The 11,870-nt window shown below is 36.3% G+C and overlaps 2 protein-coding genes across 2 annotated transcripts; both read right to left on the bottom strand.

Moving 5' to 3' along the window:
* Window positions 1-951: 951 nt before the first annotated feature.
* On the bottom strand, window positions 952-2,316 carry LOC116018771 (mitogen-activated protein kinase kinase kinase 17-like). The gene has a single exon (XM_031258758.1). It carries the CDS (start codon window positions 2,199-2,201, stop codon window positions 1,146-1,148), a length of 1,056 nt encoding a protein of 351 aa, XP_031114618.1. The 5' UTR covers window positions 2,202-2,316; the 3' UTR covers window positions 952-1,145.
* An 8,152-nt stretch (window positions 2,317-10,468) lies between these two features.
* On the bottom strand, window positions 10,469-11,108 carry LOC116021046 (protein RALF-like 34). Its single transcript, XM_031261645.1, has one exon. It carries the CDS (start codon window positions 11,051-11,053, stop codon window positions 10,664-10,666), a length of 390 nt encoding a protein of 129 aa, XP_031117505.1. The 5' UTR covers window positions 11,054-11,108; the 3' UTR covers window positions 10,469-10,663.
* Window positions 11,109-11,870: the final 762 nt, after the last annotated feature.

Raw genomic sequence — 11,870 nt, 5'->3', positions numbered from 1 at the left:
CCCCCCCCCCCCCCCCCCAAAAAAAAATGATGTTGGTCCAAGAAAACCACAACAAAGTTGATTACTGTTGACTTTGTAATTAGTTAGACTTGTTGGCTAATCCCACGGTACTACTAGAAGCATATCTTGATGTTGATTTTACGACTACAAGGTAGTTTATCATAAGGCTAACATTATTGTAAACAATGTGAAAATAATTTTATTGTAAGAAAGTAGAAATCGAACCCCTTACCATGTGTCCTTCGAAGGGTATTTATACATAGGCGACTAGCCTTAGTTTACAAATTTAGACTAAGAAACTTTTCTAAATTGAGCTTGATTTTTCTTCTTAAAAGGTAAGATCCTCTTTTTTAAAACAAAAAATAAAAAATAAAAAAAATAGAGGAAATTGAAACGAATTTGGTAACAAGTCTTCTAAATATCTTCAAAATGTCCTTTTAAAGCTTATTGTGTTACCAAGGACCTTCTGATTCAGTGGCATCAAACTCTTCTCTTTATATACTAAAAAAGCTTATTGTGCTCGATAATTCTTTGACATGTTCATGATTAATCGATTAATCGACTACTCACCTGATGCACGTCCACTGACTCACTGAGTACTCTGTATAATTCAAAGTACATGCACCGGAAATCTTTAAAAAAAAAAACATAAACAACATAGAAAAGACAGCGCCGTTGTTTAACGGGAGTTGCAACTTTTACCGAAAGGAAAGTACTTGTTATCTCTTCACTTATCTGCTTACGAGTTGCATCCCCCTTTGGCCCTTTCCAATGATATTTTTATTGGAGTTTGAGCCGTGATTTTATGGTCGTTGCAACTTGCGAAAGTGGTAACAGAATCGTTCCGCATTATATACATCTTCTTTCTGAATGTCATCCTCAGTTCGTCACCCCAACATTATTAAAACCAAAAAAAAGAAATCATAGAAATTGCCTAAATTGCAAGTCTCATGTTTCCCAAGAATTCGATTCATTCACTTCTGTCATCATTAAACTAACATTGTACAGTTGGAACTTGGGGATTCCCAAGTATATTCCCCTCATATGTACATCAAAGATTTAAAAATTTTTCGAATTAGTAGGCAAAATGCTAATACAATTATAAGAACAGGTCTAAAAAAAATTTTTAATCTCGACCAATGAGATCACCTAATGATTACCCACTCGTCAGCATCTTCAGACCAATTGGGTGAGTGGTCACTGACTAGTCCCCGCAGTCTTGTCGCCGGCCAAGCCGGCCGGGAGAATTCTGATTCCGGCAAGGATGTAATTGAGCATGTAACGGAGGATTGCCGGGACGCTGTTTCCGACGTCCAATCCGGGAAATCGAACGGGCATCGAGGGGAAGTGGAGGGAGCCGGAGATTTGTCTTTCAATGTAACAGTGGCGGCGCCGTCATTGTCGTCGACGGCGGCGACGAAAGGATGATTTAGAAGCATCTCCGCCGTCCATCTTTTTCTCGGGTCCTTAAGAAAACACTTCCCCAGAAAATCTCTACCGTCCGATGACAACTCCCCGGGAATTTCAGGGACTTCTCCCCCGACCCCAATTCTCATCAGCAGCGCTGCCAAATTGGAGCAATTCCACGCCGGAGCTCCGGTAACCATCTCCGCCACCGCGCACCCAAGCGCCCATATATCCGCCGCCGGCCCCTGCTCGCCGCCGGACACCATCTCCGGCGACATATACATCGGCGTACCCCTCAAATCCCCCCCAAAACTCTCCCCTTCTCCACATCTCTTAGCCAACCCAAAATCCGCAATCCTAATCCGCCCATCCTCGCCCAACAAAATATTCTCAAGCTTAACATCACAGTGAACATACCTCGTTTCATGAATAAACCTCAGGCCACGAAGCAGAGCCTTGGTATACCTACGAATCTCAAATTCAGGCAACCTATAATCCCCCGAATCCTTAATCTTATCCGCTAATGATCCCCGAGAAGCGAACTCCAACAACACATTGTACAGCTTCTCGCCCTTCTCGAAACTATAACTGTCTCCGAAGCACCGAACAATCTCCGGGCAGCCCTGGAGCTCATCCAGTATCCGTTTCTCGTTCAACAACGACGCCGCCCGCGTCGCCGAGCAAGACTTGACAACCATCGCCGGCGAAACTCCGGCGACGCTATTTCTTGGATTGGCCAAGCTTACTTTCCCGAAACTCCCGTGGCCTACCGTCTCACCACGAACCCAATCCATGGAAAAAGATGGATTTGTTAAGCCAAAACCCTAACACTTAATGGGTTTAATTTCTTGTGAAGAAAGAATGAGAGAGGCGGGGAAGAAGAAGAAACAGAGAGATTTTTTACTTGTTGAGATCACGACTAACAATGACTTGTGGAACAGAGCCAGAGGGGTATATATATTGGGGTGGAGAATCTAATTTCTAAATTTCTAATTTTTTTTTTAAGGAAAGTATTAAAGAAAAAATTGCATACACGGTGACGCCAAGTCGCGAACGTGCGTGTGAGAATATAGCAGCGGTCGTAGGAGCACGTGATATGGAAAGGCATGTTTATTTTGATTTTTTGTTTTCCTAATTTGGAGTCAAATAGCGTAGTCCACCAGTTTTTTAAAAAAACGTGGTGGTGGGTTCATGCCCAAAATCACAAAGATATTTCTTCATAGGGAAAATTGGCAATTAATATCGTGGACCAATTGTTATATTGAAGAAAATATCAAATACACCATCTAATTTTGTTTAAGAAGTCAATTATATTTATAAGCTTTCAAAAGCTGCAATTAGACACATTAACATATTAAATATTAATTTAGTGCATCAAGACCTAAAATCTTAATTACACCGATCGCCTCCTCCAGTCGACAGAGACGGCGACCAATTTGATCGCTTTTTCCTGTGACTTGTTGGTCAATCTTTTGTCGAATTGTCACCAGAGCTCCGCTACCCTGCTATAGCAGGTCACATTTAAAGTTTTGAGTCTTGATGCACTAAATTAATATGCTAATGTATCTAATTGCAGCTTTTAAAAATTTGGGGGCTTAATTGACTTCTTACACAAAGTTAGAGGGTGTTTGACCTTTTTCCCTTCTTCATATTTCTAGTTTACATCTTTTGTATGATTTACGAGTTATTATATAAAATTTATCAACTCATAATTTATTTTTTTGTGACGAGAAAACCTCGCAGTTACTACATGAAAGAGTGTGTTGGATAAACCCAATCGTTATGTAATAGTCTATAAATCACATAAAAAAAATGTAAATCCCACTAAAATGACACGTGTGACTCAACTATTTTTTAAATAGTAGACATGACTTTGACAATTCCATCGAGCTATCTCCGGCCAAATCGAACGTACCAAATGCTTTCCCATGTAAATATATTTTTGAACAGGCCAAAAATATTTTGACCCATTGGCTTCAAGAAGTCCCCATCAAAGGAGAAACTAAGGGACCCCCCAAGTTGGAAGGCTAAAAAAGAGCGGTGATAAATGAATTGTACATAACATAAGCCAATATGTCACCATTAAATATGCAGGCACGGACTACACATAGTTAAAATAATTAATCATGCGAGTGGAGACTTCGGCTGATGGACCGGTCCAAGAGTCACGGCACTATCATTGGTTTATGCAAAGCCATGAGTTTTAGCCACACGCCCTTTCTCATGGTGGCTGCATATATGCGCCCGCCCGGCCGGTGGCTTTCATTCGTGGTTTAATTTCATGGTTATCCATTTTGACTTTGCAATTTTGTAATCGAGTATTTTACGCTAATTGATTGCACAAAAAGTGGTGTGCCAACGTAAGACAATAGATTGGATTAAAATAATCTCTGGTCAAAATGGATGGATAAGAAGATGGATAGATGCATGGAACTTTCTTTAATTTACCTGCAATGGATGTTCATTTGAGCCATTTCACACCTGCAAAGGCCGGGTCACCCTTGATCATGTCAAATGTGTTCTTTGGAGGAGAATTATTGCTTTATAGGAGAGTCTGACAAGTTAAACAAGATAAATTGATAGTATTGTGGTTTAATTTTAGATTTTTAATTATGGCGTAAATGTAATGATTCCTTTGTACGTCGTTCAATAACAAAAATAAAATTTAACATTAATAAATAATAATCAATCTATTAATCCTAATTCAATTAAAACTAAAAAATAATTAAAAAAAATTAAAAAAAAAAAAGAATAAAAAGGGCGGGCTGGCGGCCCCCGCCTAGCCAGCCTTAAAATGGGCTTCTAAAATATGAGCCCGCGCCGCTCTTTTGACGGAACGTGACGAGTTAGCTCGACGGGTTAAGTCCGTTTTGACGGCTCTACATTTAAATTATCTCATTGAGTTAATAACTAATGTCTCTGATAGTTAAGATCAATAGATTTAAACAACACAATCACAACGACTAAGAAATGACCAAATAAAACTCTCATCTAATTGACCAAGTCATTTGAATACACTCTCTCGAATTAAATTTCTCTAAAATTATAATAGTAATTCTCATTTTTTTAGTCCTTTAACTAATATAGGTTATTTGGTGGTCTATTGCCCTATTAGGGAGTGGATCGATACGCCGTAATCCGTATAAGGAGGGATATGTGAAAGGGGGGGACAAAATCAGTGGATCAAAAGGCAAATTCAGGCACAGAATATGAAAAGAGAACATGCATGTAATTGTGTGAAACAAAAGAAATCCCACATTTTACTTTCTTCAAGTAAAAGTAAAGTAATGAAGACCAGGATCTGCCCCCACTGTAGCAACGGAGAATGCAATTAAAGAATGAGTTTGATTTATTTTGAATGAAACTAAAGAAACTATTACTTAATTAAGTAATAAACTATTACTTAATTAATCCTTTTTTAACCGAAATATTTCAATTTGGTTAATGATTAGAGATTTTTGTAAAATTTTAGTTAATGGTTAATTTGGTTCGAAACTATTGGTTAACCGACTTAACCGAAATTTTAGACAACGATCAGTTAAATAGTCTAACACAAGTTTTTGACTTATTATTAAATATATTACATACTTGACTTCTTTATGTCTGTATCATCAAAACTAAATCCGTGATATTAAACAAATTTATTAATGTTAAGAATAACTTTATCCTTTCTTGATTAAAATATAGTTCTCGAAGGTGTCAAACAAAAGACTAACACTTTTGGATGGAGCAAGTAGATGAAAACAATACTAATTTATGGACAAGTTGAAGAGTAGGATACTGTGAAGTTGGAAAAGGTGTTAATGTGAAGAATAAATTAAAGATTCCTCATCTTTGCGGCGCACAGGCAAAGGCAGCTGAACTGAGCACCCACAATCACTTCCGCAAACTCTGCCTGCCCTTTCAATCCCTAATATAATTGCGCTGCCCATTTGGGGAAGTGAAATGCAATGCAATATATAATAGATGAAATTAGATTGCACAAAATGCTAGGATTATTTTATATCCCTTATAGCTGGCCATTAAATAATCACCCAATTTTTACCCGTCAAATCATTTGTGTGATGTAATCGCATAAATATCAATCACTCGTAGTATAATTGATCGATCAATTTATGAATAATTAATAAATATAAAATATCATCGCGATTATCATGAATTGGGACATAACTATACTAGGTGTCCCAACACGACAAGATATAAGGTCGGATCAAGTCTAAGAGGGCAAAGAAGATTTGGGTTGGGACATTGGCAAGACATGTAAGGGAGGCCAACAACTTCACTCCCCTGCCACCCCCATTCACCTATCACATGGCTAACTCTCACCTTCTTTCCTACAAAGAAGTAGTAAATTGTGTTATACGAAGAAGGTATTATGTGACAAATTTGATCGAAAGGAAGGGACCCACTTGACCGTCCCTCAATCCCTTTAGAAGTCACATGATAAGTAAATCACACTAGAAAGATTTTGTGCAATTGGAACAAAGACATTTTGAAACTCATAGCTGCTACTTGAATGTGTACTATGCGTGAAACATACATTGTGGCTCTAGTCGACAAAAGACCACGAGAAGGTAACTTAATCCGAATTGTACATAACTGACCAGTTCAAACCAAAAAGGTCAATAAGCAATTCTCACTTGAAGTTTAATTAACTATAATGTTAGGGGCTACTATTATTGAATATACTCTGATCTTAGACATATTTTTATTATTTAAGAGATTTTCTATTCAATTAGGACCTTTTGCCCCATCAATCGCAAACTATGTTTTCCCATAGTAATAACACCTTTCATGTTACAACGAGATTTGCCCCTATTCGTTTTTTTTTTTTCTTTTTTTTTTTGGGGGGGTGATAGGAAGGGACCAAGGTCCCTACCTATTTGTTAGCCATATCTAATTAGATTCATATAAATAAGCAAATCCTTGTTTTTTTTTTTTCAAGGGAAATTGAAAACAATATATAAGGTAGTAAAGGTACATGCTCATATTTGCATGTGCATTGATTGGTCCAATAATTTGAGTAAAGTTAGTGATGAACTTATTACGTACTGTAATTTAAAAAAAAAGAAAAAAAGAAAAAAGAAAAAAAGAGAAAACATGTAGTCCCAAAATGAACCAAACGTGAACTGCAACCGGGCAAGTGCATTGAAGCAATTCAACAGGTAGTTGGTACTGTACAGTGTACAGTTATTTTATTACAACAGAGCCAAAGAGCGGTTTAGATGCTTTGAACCGCCACCACCGGTACCCCACGACAGGTCAAAAACCATCGCCATCATACCACGTGAGATGAACGGTCCTGGTTTTCTTGATGACCCGTAGGAGCTACCTGGTCCGGTCCAGCCGGGCCGGCCGGCCAGTGCGCGGTCATTACTTGTGGGCGACTCTCACCTTCCTCGAATCTGCAGAGTTTGGTAATTAAAAATGAGTTGGTTGAAGCCTTGAACGGGTTCGTTTGGACCCGGCCTAGACCGGACCTTTTTTAGCCTGCCCCACAGGCCACAGCCACCCTTCTTTGATTGATGAGCCTTCTCACCATATATAACCTACCCGTTACACCTAGAATTTGTTTTAAAATGCAATCACATTACATGATTATTATTACAATATAATGGGAATATATATATGGTGTTGTTCCACACCATCAATTTTATAAATGTTGATTTTATGAGTTGAGCAGTTGATCGTTGATCGTCAATCTAACATAATTGACTGAAAAAATACTCCTTTCGTCCCATTTTATGTCTTTGGTTCGGTTAACGAGACTTGACTGGAGTTATTTTTAATTCAATTTTTTATATTAAGTTTAATATTAGTGTACAAAATTTATATATTTAGAAACTACACTAAAAGTACTATTAAACACAAAAAATCAAATTTAAAAATAAGTAAAAAATAGTAAAGAAAATAAACAAAGAATAAAGAGTTCGGTTTGACCAATGAATAGTAAGTAAGAGAGATAAAATGGGACAAGGGGAGTAATAAATTTGTTAAGAAAATTTAGAATGGTTATAGAAAAGTGTTTATTGCTTTCAGTAAATAAAAGTGTTTGTAGAAAACTTATACTAGGGCCAACCACTTAGGTCGAGATTGAGCACCAGACCACTCGTACCCAATCCGTTACTATTAGATATAATTATGTATGCAAATTGTGTTATATTAGGTACTGTTAACATCTGTTCCTACAATACTTATTGAAAGTTGAAACTAAGTCATGCATACCTATACCTGATGCAAAAGATATTGGCACAAATGAACACCTAAAAAAGATCATATAAATATATTATAACAATGAAAAGTATTAACTTTTAATCGCAATTTCGATAACTTAAAAATGAAACAACTCTTTGGAATCCCTTATGTTTTTCATGTAGGAATCTTGAACCGGCCTTATAATTTGTATATATCAACTAACATAGCAGTTTAGATCGAAAGTTAGAATTAAACTCTGCGAGCGTGAAAAAAATTAGAATTAAATCTTACTTTTTATCACAATACGAAATATAAAATAATAATTTTGTATCGGCCATAAATTCAATACTGTTTTACATTCATCCAACATGTTTAAAACGGCCATATCCATCGTAGAGTATGTTGAAATTTTTGTATATCAAAACTAAAACGTGTCAAATTAAAGTCATAAATAAACTTATTAATTGGAACTATGCTAAAAATCCAAATTTAAATATGTCAAATTGAAATTAGTCAAAAGTAAGACATAAATAAACTTAGAATTTATCACTATATTCCAAAGACTAAAAGTCGATCAAGATAATTAATAAAAAAAAAATTTAGGACAATTTAGTATCTATTCTATATTTCCTTTATATGTTGCAGCCCAAATAGTCAATAACCTACCACCGGGGTTCGATCCTATGACCTTCCTTCAAAGAGAGTCACAAATGTGTTATCTAAGTATAAGATGTTATGTTTAAAACACCAAATTTCTTACTACTCTTATGTTTACGTACTACGGAGTATTATTTGTTCAAACTAACTCTATATTCTTTGTTTGTTTTTGTTAATTTTTTAAATTTAATTTTTTTTTTGTGTTTAATAGTATTTTTTAATGTTGTTTCTATATATATATAAATTTTATATACTAATACTTTTTTTTTTGAAAGAGATATACTAATATACTAATACTAACTGAATTGTTAATAGGTTTAATCAAATTTTATTAATTGAACCAAAAACATAAAATGAAAGCATATAAACTTGGGAATCTTAGATCTTTTTGGGCCTGGCTATTTTTATGGATCTTCATATAGGCCCCAATTTCCCTTCTTCATTCCACTCTAGTTTTTGCGGGCTAAGATATGTGCATGTCATCTTTCCTTATTTATAATACGGAGTAGTAATAGGCTTAATAGCGCAATATTGGCCCGTACTAGATTAACTTTATTAAAAAAAAAAAAAAAAAGAGTCAAATAAGGCTTAGGTCCTGTTTGGTAAATAATCAGCCTATCAGCCAATTTTGATTTATTTGGCCACTATTAGTTGTTTGGTTAATAAGTTTTTTGTAATTCCAAAATGCTAAGGCCCTGTTTGATAAATGGCTGTTGGCTGATTGGGTTGGCTGTTTGGGTTAGAATGTATAATTTGTTGATAATATTAGCTGATTGTAGAAAGTTATTTGATAAATTAGCTGTTACCTGATAGCTGTTTGGTATAGTTTCTTTTCTCAAAAAGCTAATTGAAAAGGCTGCTTTGAGTAGCCTTTTGAATTTTAGCATTTTGGAGTTACAAAAAGCTTATTAACCAAACAACTAATAGTGGTCAAATAAGCCAAAATTGGATGATAGGCTGATTATTTACCAAACAGGGCCTAAATTTCAAAAGGCTACTCAAAGCAGCCTTTTCAATTAGCTTTTTTAGAAAAGAAATTATACAAAATAGCTATCAGCTAACAGCCAATTTATCAAACAACTTTCTACAATCAGCTAATATTATTAACAAATCATACCTTCCAACCCAAACAGCCAGCCCAATCAGTCAACAGCCATTTACCAAACACGGCCTTAAACTATTTATAAAAGTGCACTTAAACTCTCAAACTTAAAAAAAAAAATTATAATTAGATATCAGAACTTAGAAAAAAAAATCTTATTTAACCTGTTATTGCAAGCAACTTCCAAGTTAAAGGTGATTAGAAAAAGTTTGCAATTGTCGTTCAAAAATGTGTTATGGGTAAAATTTATTACCTTGTGACATTAGTTGCCAAATGATTTTAAGAAGATAAGTCGCTCACATTTGATCGGCTTGATAGAATGGAGCAAGTAAGCAAATAAGCAATGATGAAGATGATGACACTCTTAATCTCTTGTGTGATTTAAGAGTAGAGTTTCGCCCCTTTTACAGTACGTGAAGGTGATATTCACAAGTCAACTAAGAAATTTGACTATCAAAAAGATATAATACTCCGTAATATACAAGCACGTATAGTTGAGCTAATAGCATTATGGATCTAAAGATGTAACTCGAGCAAAAATATCATGTAATTATAATTGAGTATGCAAGCCTCAAAGGGTAACCATTTGGGCACTCATGCTTTGCTATGAAGTTTGAGTTTTAGTAGGCTAACACCTAAATCATTGATCAAATCCGAGACGGACGGAGGGTGTCTAAGACAGTCGTTATACACTTATACTGTGGACCATAGGTCATAATTAATACTGCAGTTGTGTTGAACGGATATTGCAGTTGTGTTGAAACGGAACTACAGTTACACGAAACAGAGGCCGTTTCTTCCGTCTGTAACTGCAGTTGTGTTGAACGGATGAACAACCTCTGTTCCGTGCAATTGTAATTCCCTTTCAACACAACTACAATATCGGTTCAACATAACTGCAGTATCAGTCATGACCATGATCCACAGTATAATTTGCGTGTCTAAGATAACACATTTGTCAATAATTGTATATATATATATCTACCATTTACCATGGCCTACTAAGTGTTTATTTTTTTTTCTTCTATCTTCTTAAAAAATAAGTTTAACATTATTACCAAGCAACTAAATATTTGCTATAACCCAGGCAAGTTTATCCATAATTAATTTGATAAACACAAATTCAAAAGGAGTAATAAATCGAATATTAATTAAGAATAATGTTTTAACAGTGGACCATCCTAGCAGGCAATAAGTCTGCAAAATTTTAAAAGAAATTAAAAAGCACGCAGATTACAGATAGATACAACCCATATAACGTACTGTAGGTCTGTAGTTATACACTGTCGTACGTGTAGGTGTTCACCTCCGGCAGCGCGTGATGGCGGAGCAACCTCTGAAGTAAGGGCGGACGGGGCCGGTAGCCACGTGGCAGTTGTGGGTGTAATAAGACCTGCCGGAACGGGGAGGGCAGGGGATCCGGTTCGCCGAGAGTGCGCCGTAGGAGATGTAGTACCTCATTGTGCGCCAGAACAGAGATCTCCGGCTACCCGCCGCCGGAGATTCTTCTCCTTCCAGCTCCTCCTCCTCTTCAGCATCGCCGCCGTACAATGACATCCCCATTGGCATCTCCGCTCTATCGCCGATGACTTTCACGCCGGATTCTTCAACTTGCGCTCCTACGCTTGCGCTGTTTGTGACGAGAAGCAAGAAGACGACAAGGAAGAAGAAGAAGGGTTTTGGAGCGTCCATGGCAGCATGTGATCTGAGAGTGTCTATCAGACTATGAAATTAAAGGGGAGAGAGAATGTAGGAAGGAAGTAATAATAAAAGTGGGTACATATATACTTAAAAGTTCTTTAATGAATCGGAGCTGCCCTTGGTGGATAAGATTTGTTTGGTTTAGTTCCTATAGACATTTCAGTTGGACACATGAGTCCGCAATCACTACACAAATATATATTATTCTAAGTGAAATTCAATTTGTAATTTTACTTTAGACAACAAGGAGGTAAACACGGATGGACCGTAGTGGACAAATGAACTCTCACACCGCCAGGCATGGTGGTCTATTATAGACCACGAAGGGATATCAGAAAAGAGTTACAAAAGATTGAGTGTGAGGTCGTCAAGACCTGAAGGGTCTCTCGTGATAAACTGATTAATGTTACACCATGGTTTATATAACTAAAAAAACTAATACTCCGTAATAACTAATTATGACCTTAAAGCAATAGATAATGAGAAGCTACAATATACCACTGCACCTTTGAATTTGTCTCTTAGTAACCTCAATCAATAGTTTATATTTCAGCTCAGGATTATTAAATGGTTGAACTTGAACAACTAAGTATACCAAAAACTATTCATTCATGCCAAAAAACATTAATAATAACCCTAACAGTAATTAATTGTTTAAATTAACATGCATAATGGAACTTGTTGTACTCACTACTCATAGCATAAGTACAAGTGGGGACAAAGAGTGAGATGCATGCTGCATAATAAGTGGTAAAAGGTGGTCGGTTTCCAGCTAGGCATGTTATGACACATTGTTTGGTTTGGTGCT

Source organism: Ipomoea triloba, chromosome 5, assembly GCF_003576645.1.
Source record: "Ipomoea triloba cultivar NCNSP0323 chromosome 5, ASM357664v1".
Lineage (NCBI taxonomy): Eukaryota > Viridiplantae > Streptophyta > Magnoliopsida > Solanales > Convolvulaceae > Ipomoea > Ipomoea triloba.
The sequence above is the reverse complement of the archived record's forward strand: the minus strand, read 5'-3'. Positions and strand labels throughout refer to the sequence as shown.

Excerpts from the sequence above, each read along its gene's own strand:
- LOC116018771 (XM_031258758.1), bottom strand. The coding sequence starts at position 2,201 with ATGGATTGGGTTCGTGGTGAGACGGTAGGCCACGGGAGTTTCGGGAAA.
- LOC116021046 (XM_031261645.1), bottom strand. The coding sequence starts at position 11,053 with ATGGACGCTCCAAAACCCTTCTTCTTCTTCCTTGTCGTCTTCTTGCTT.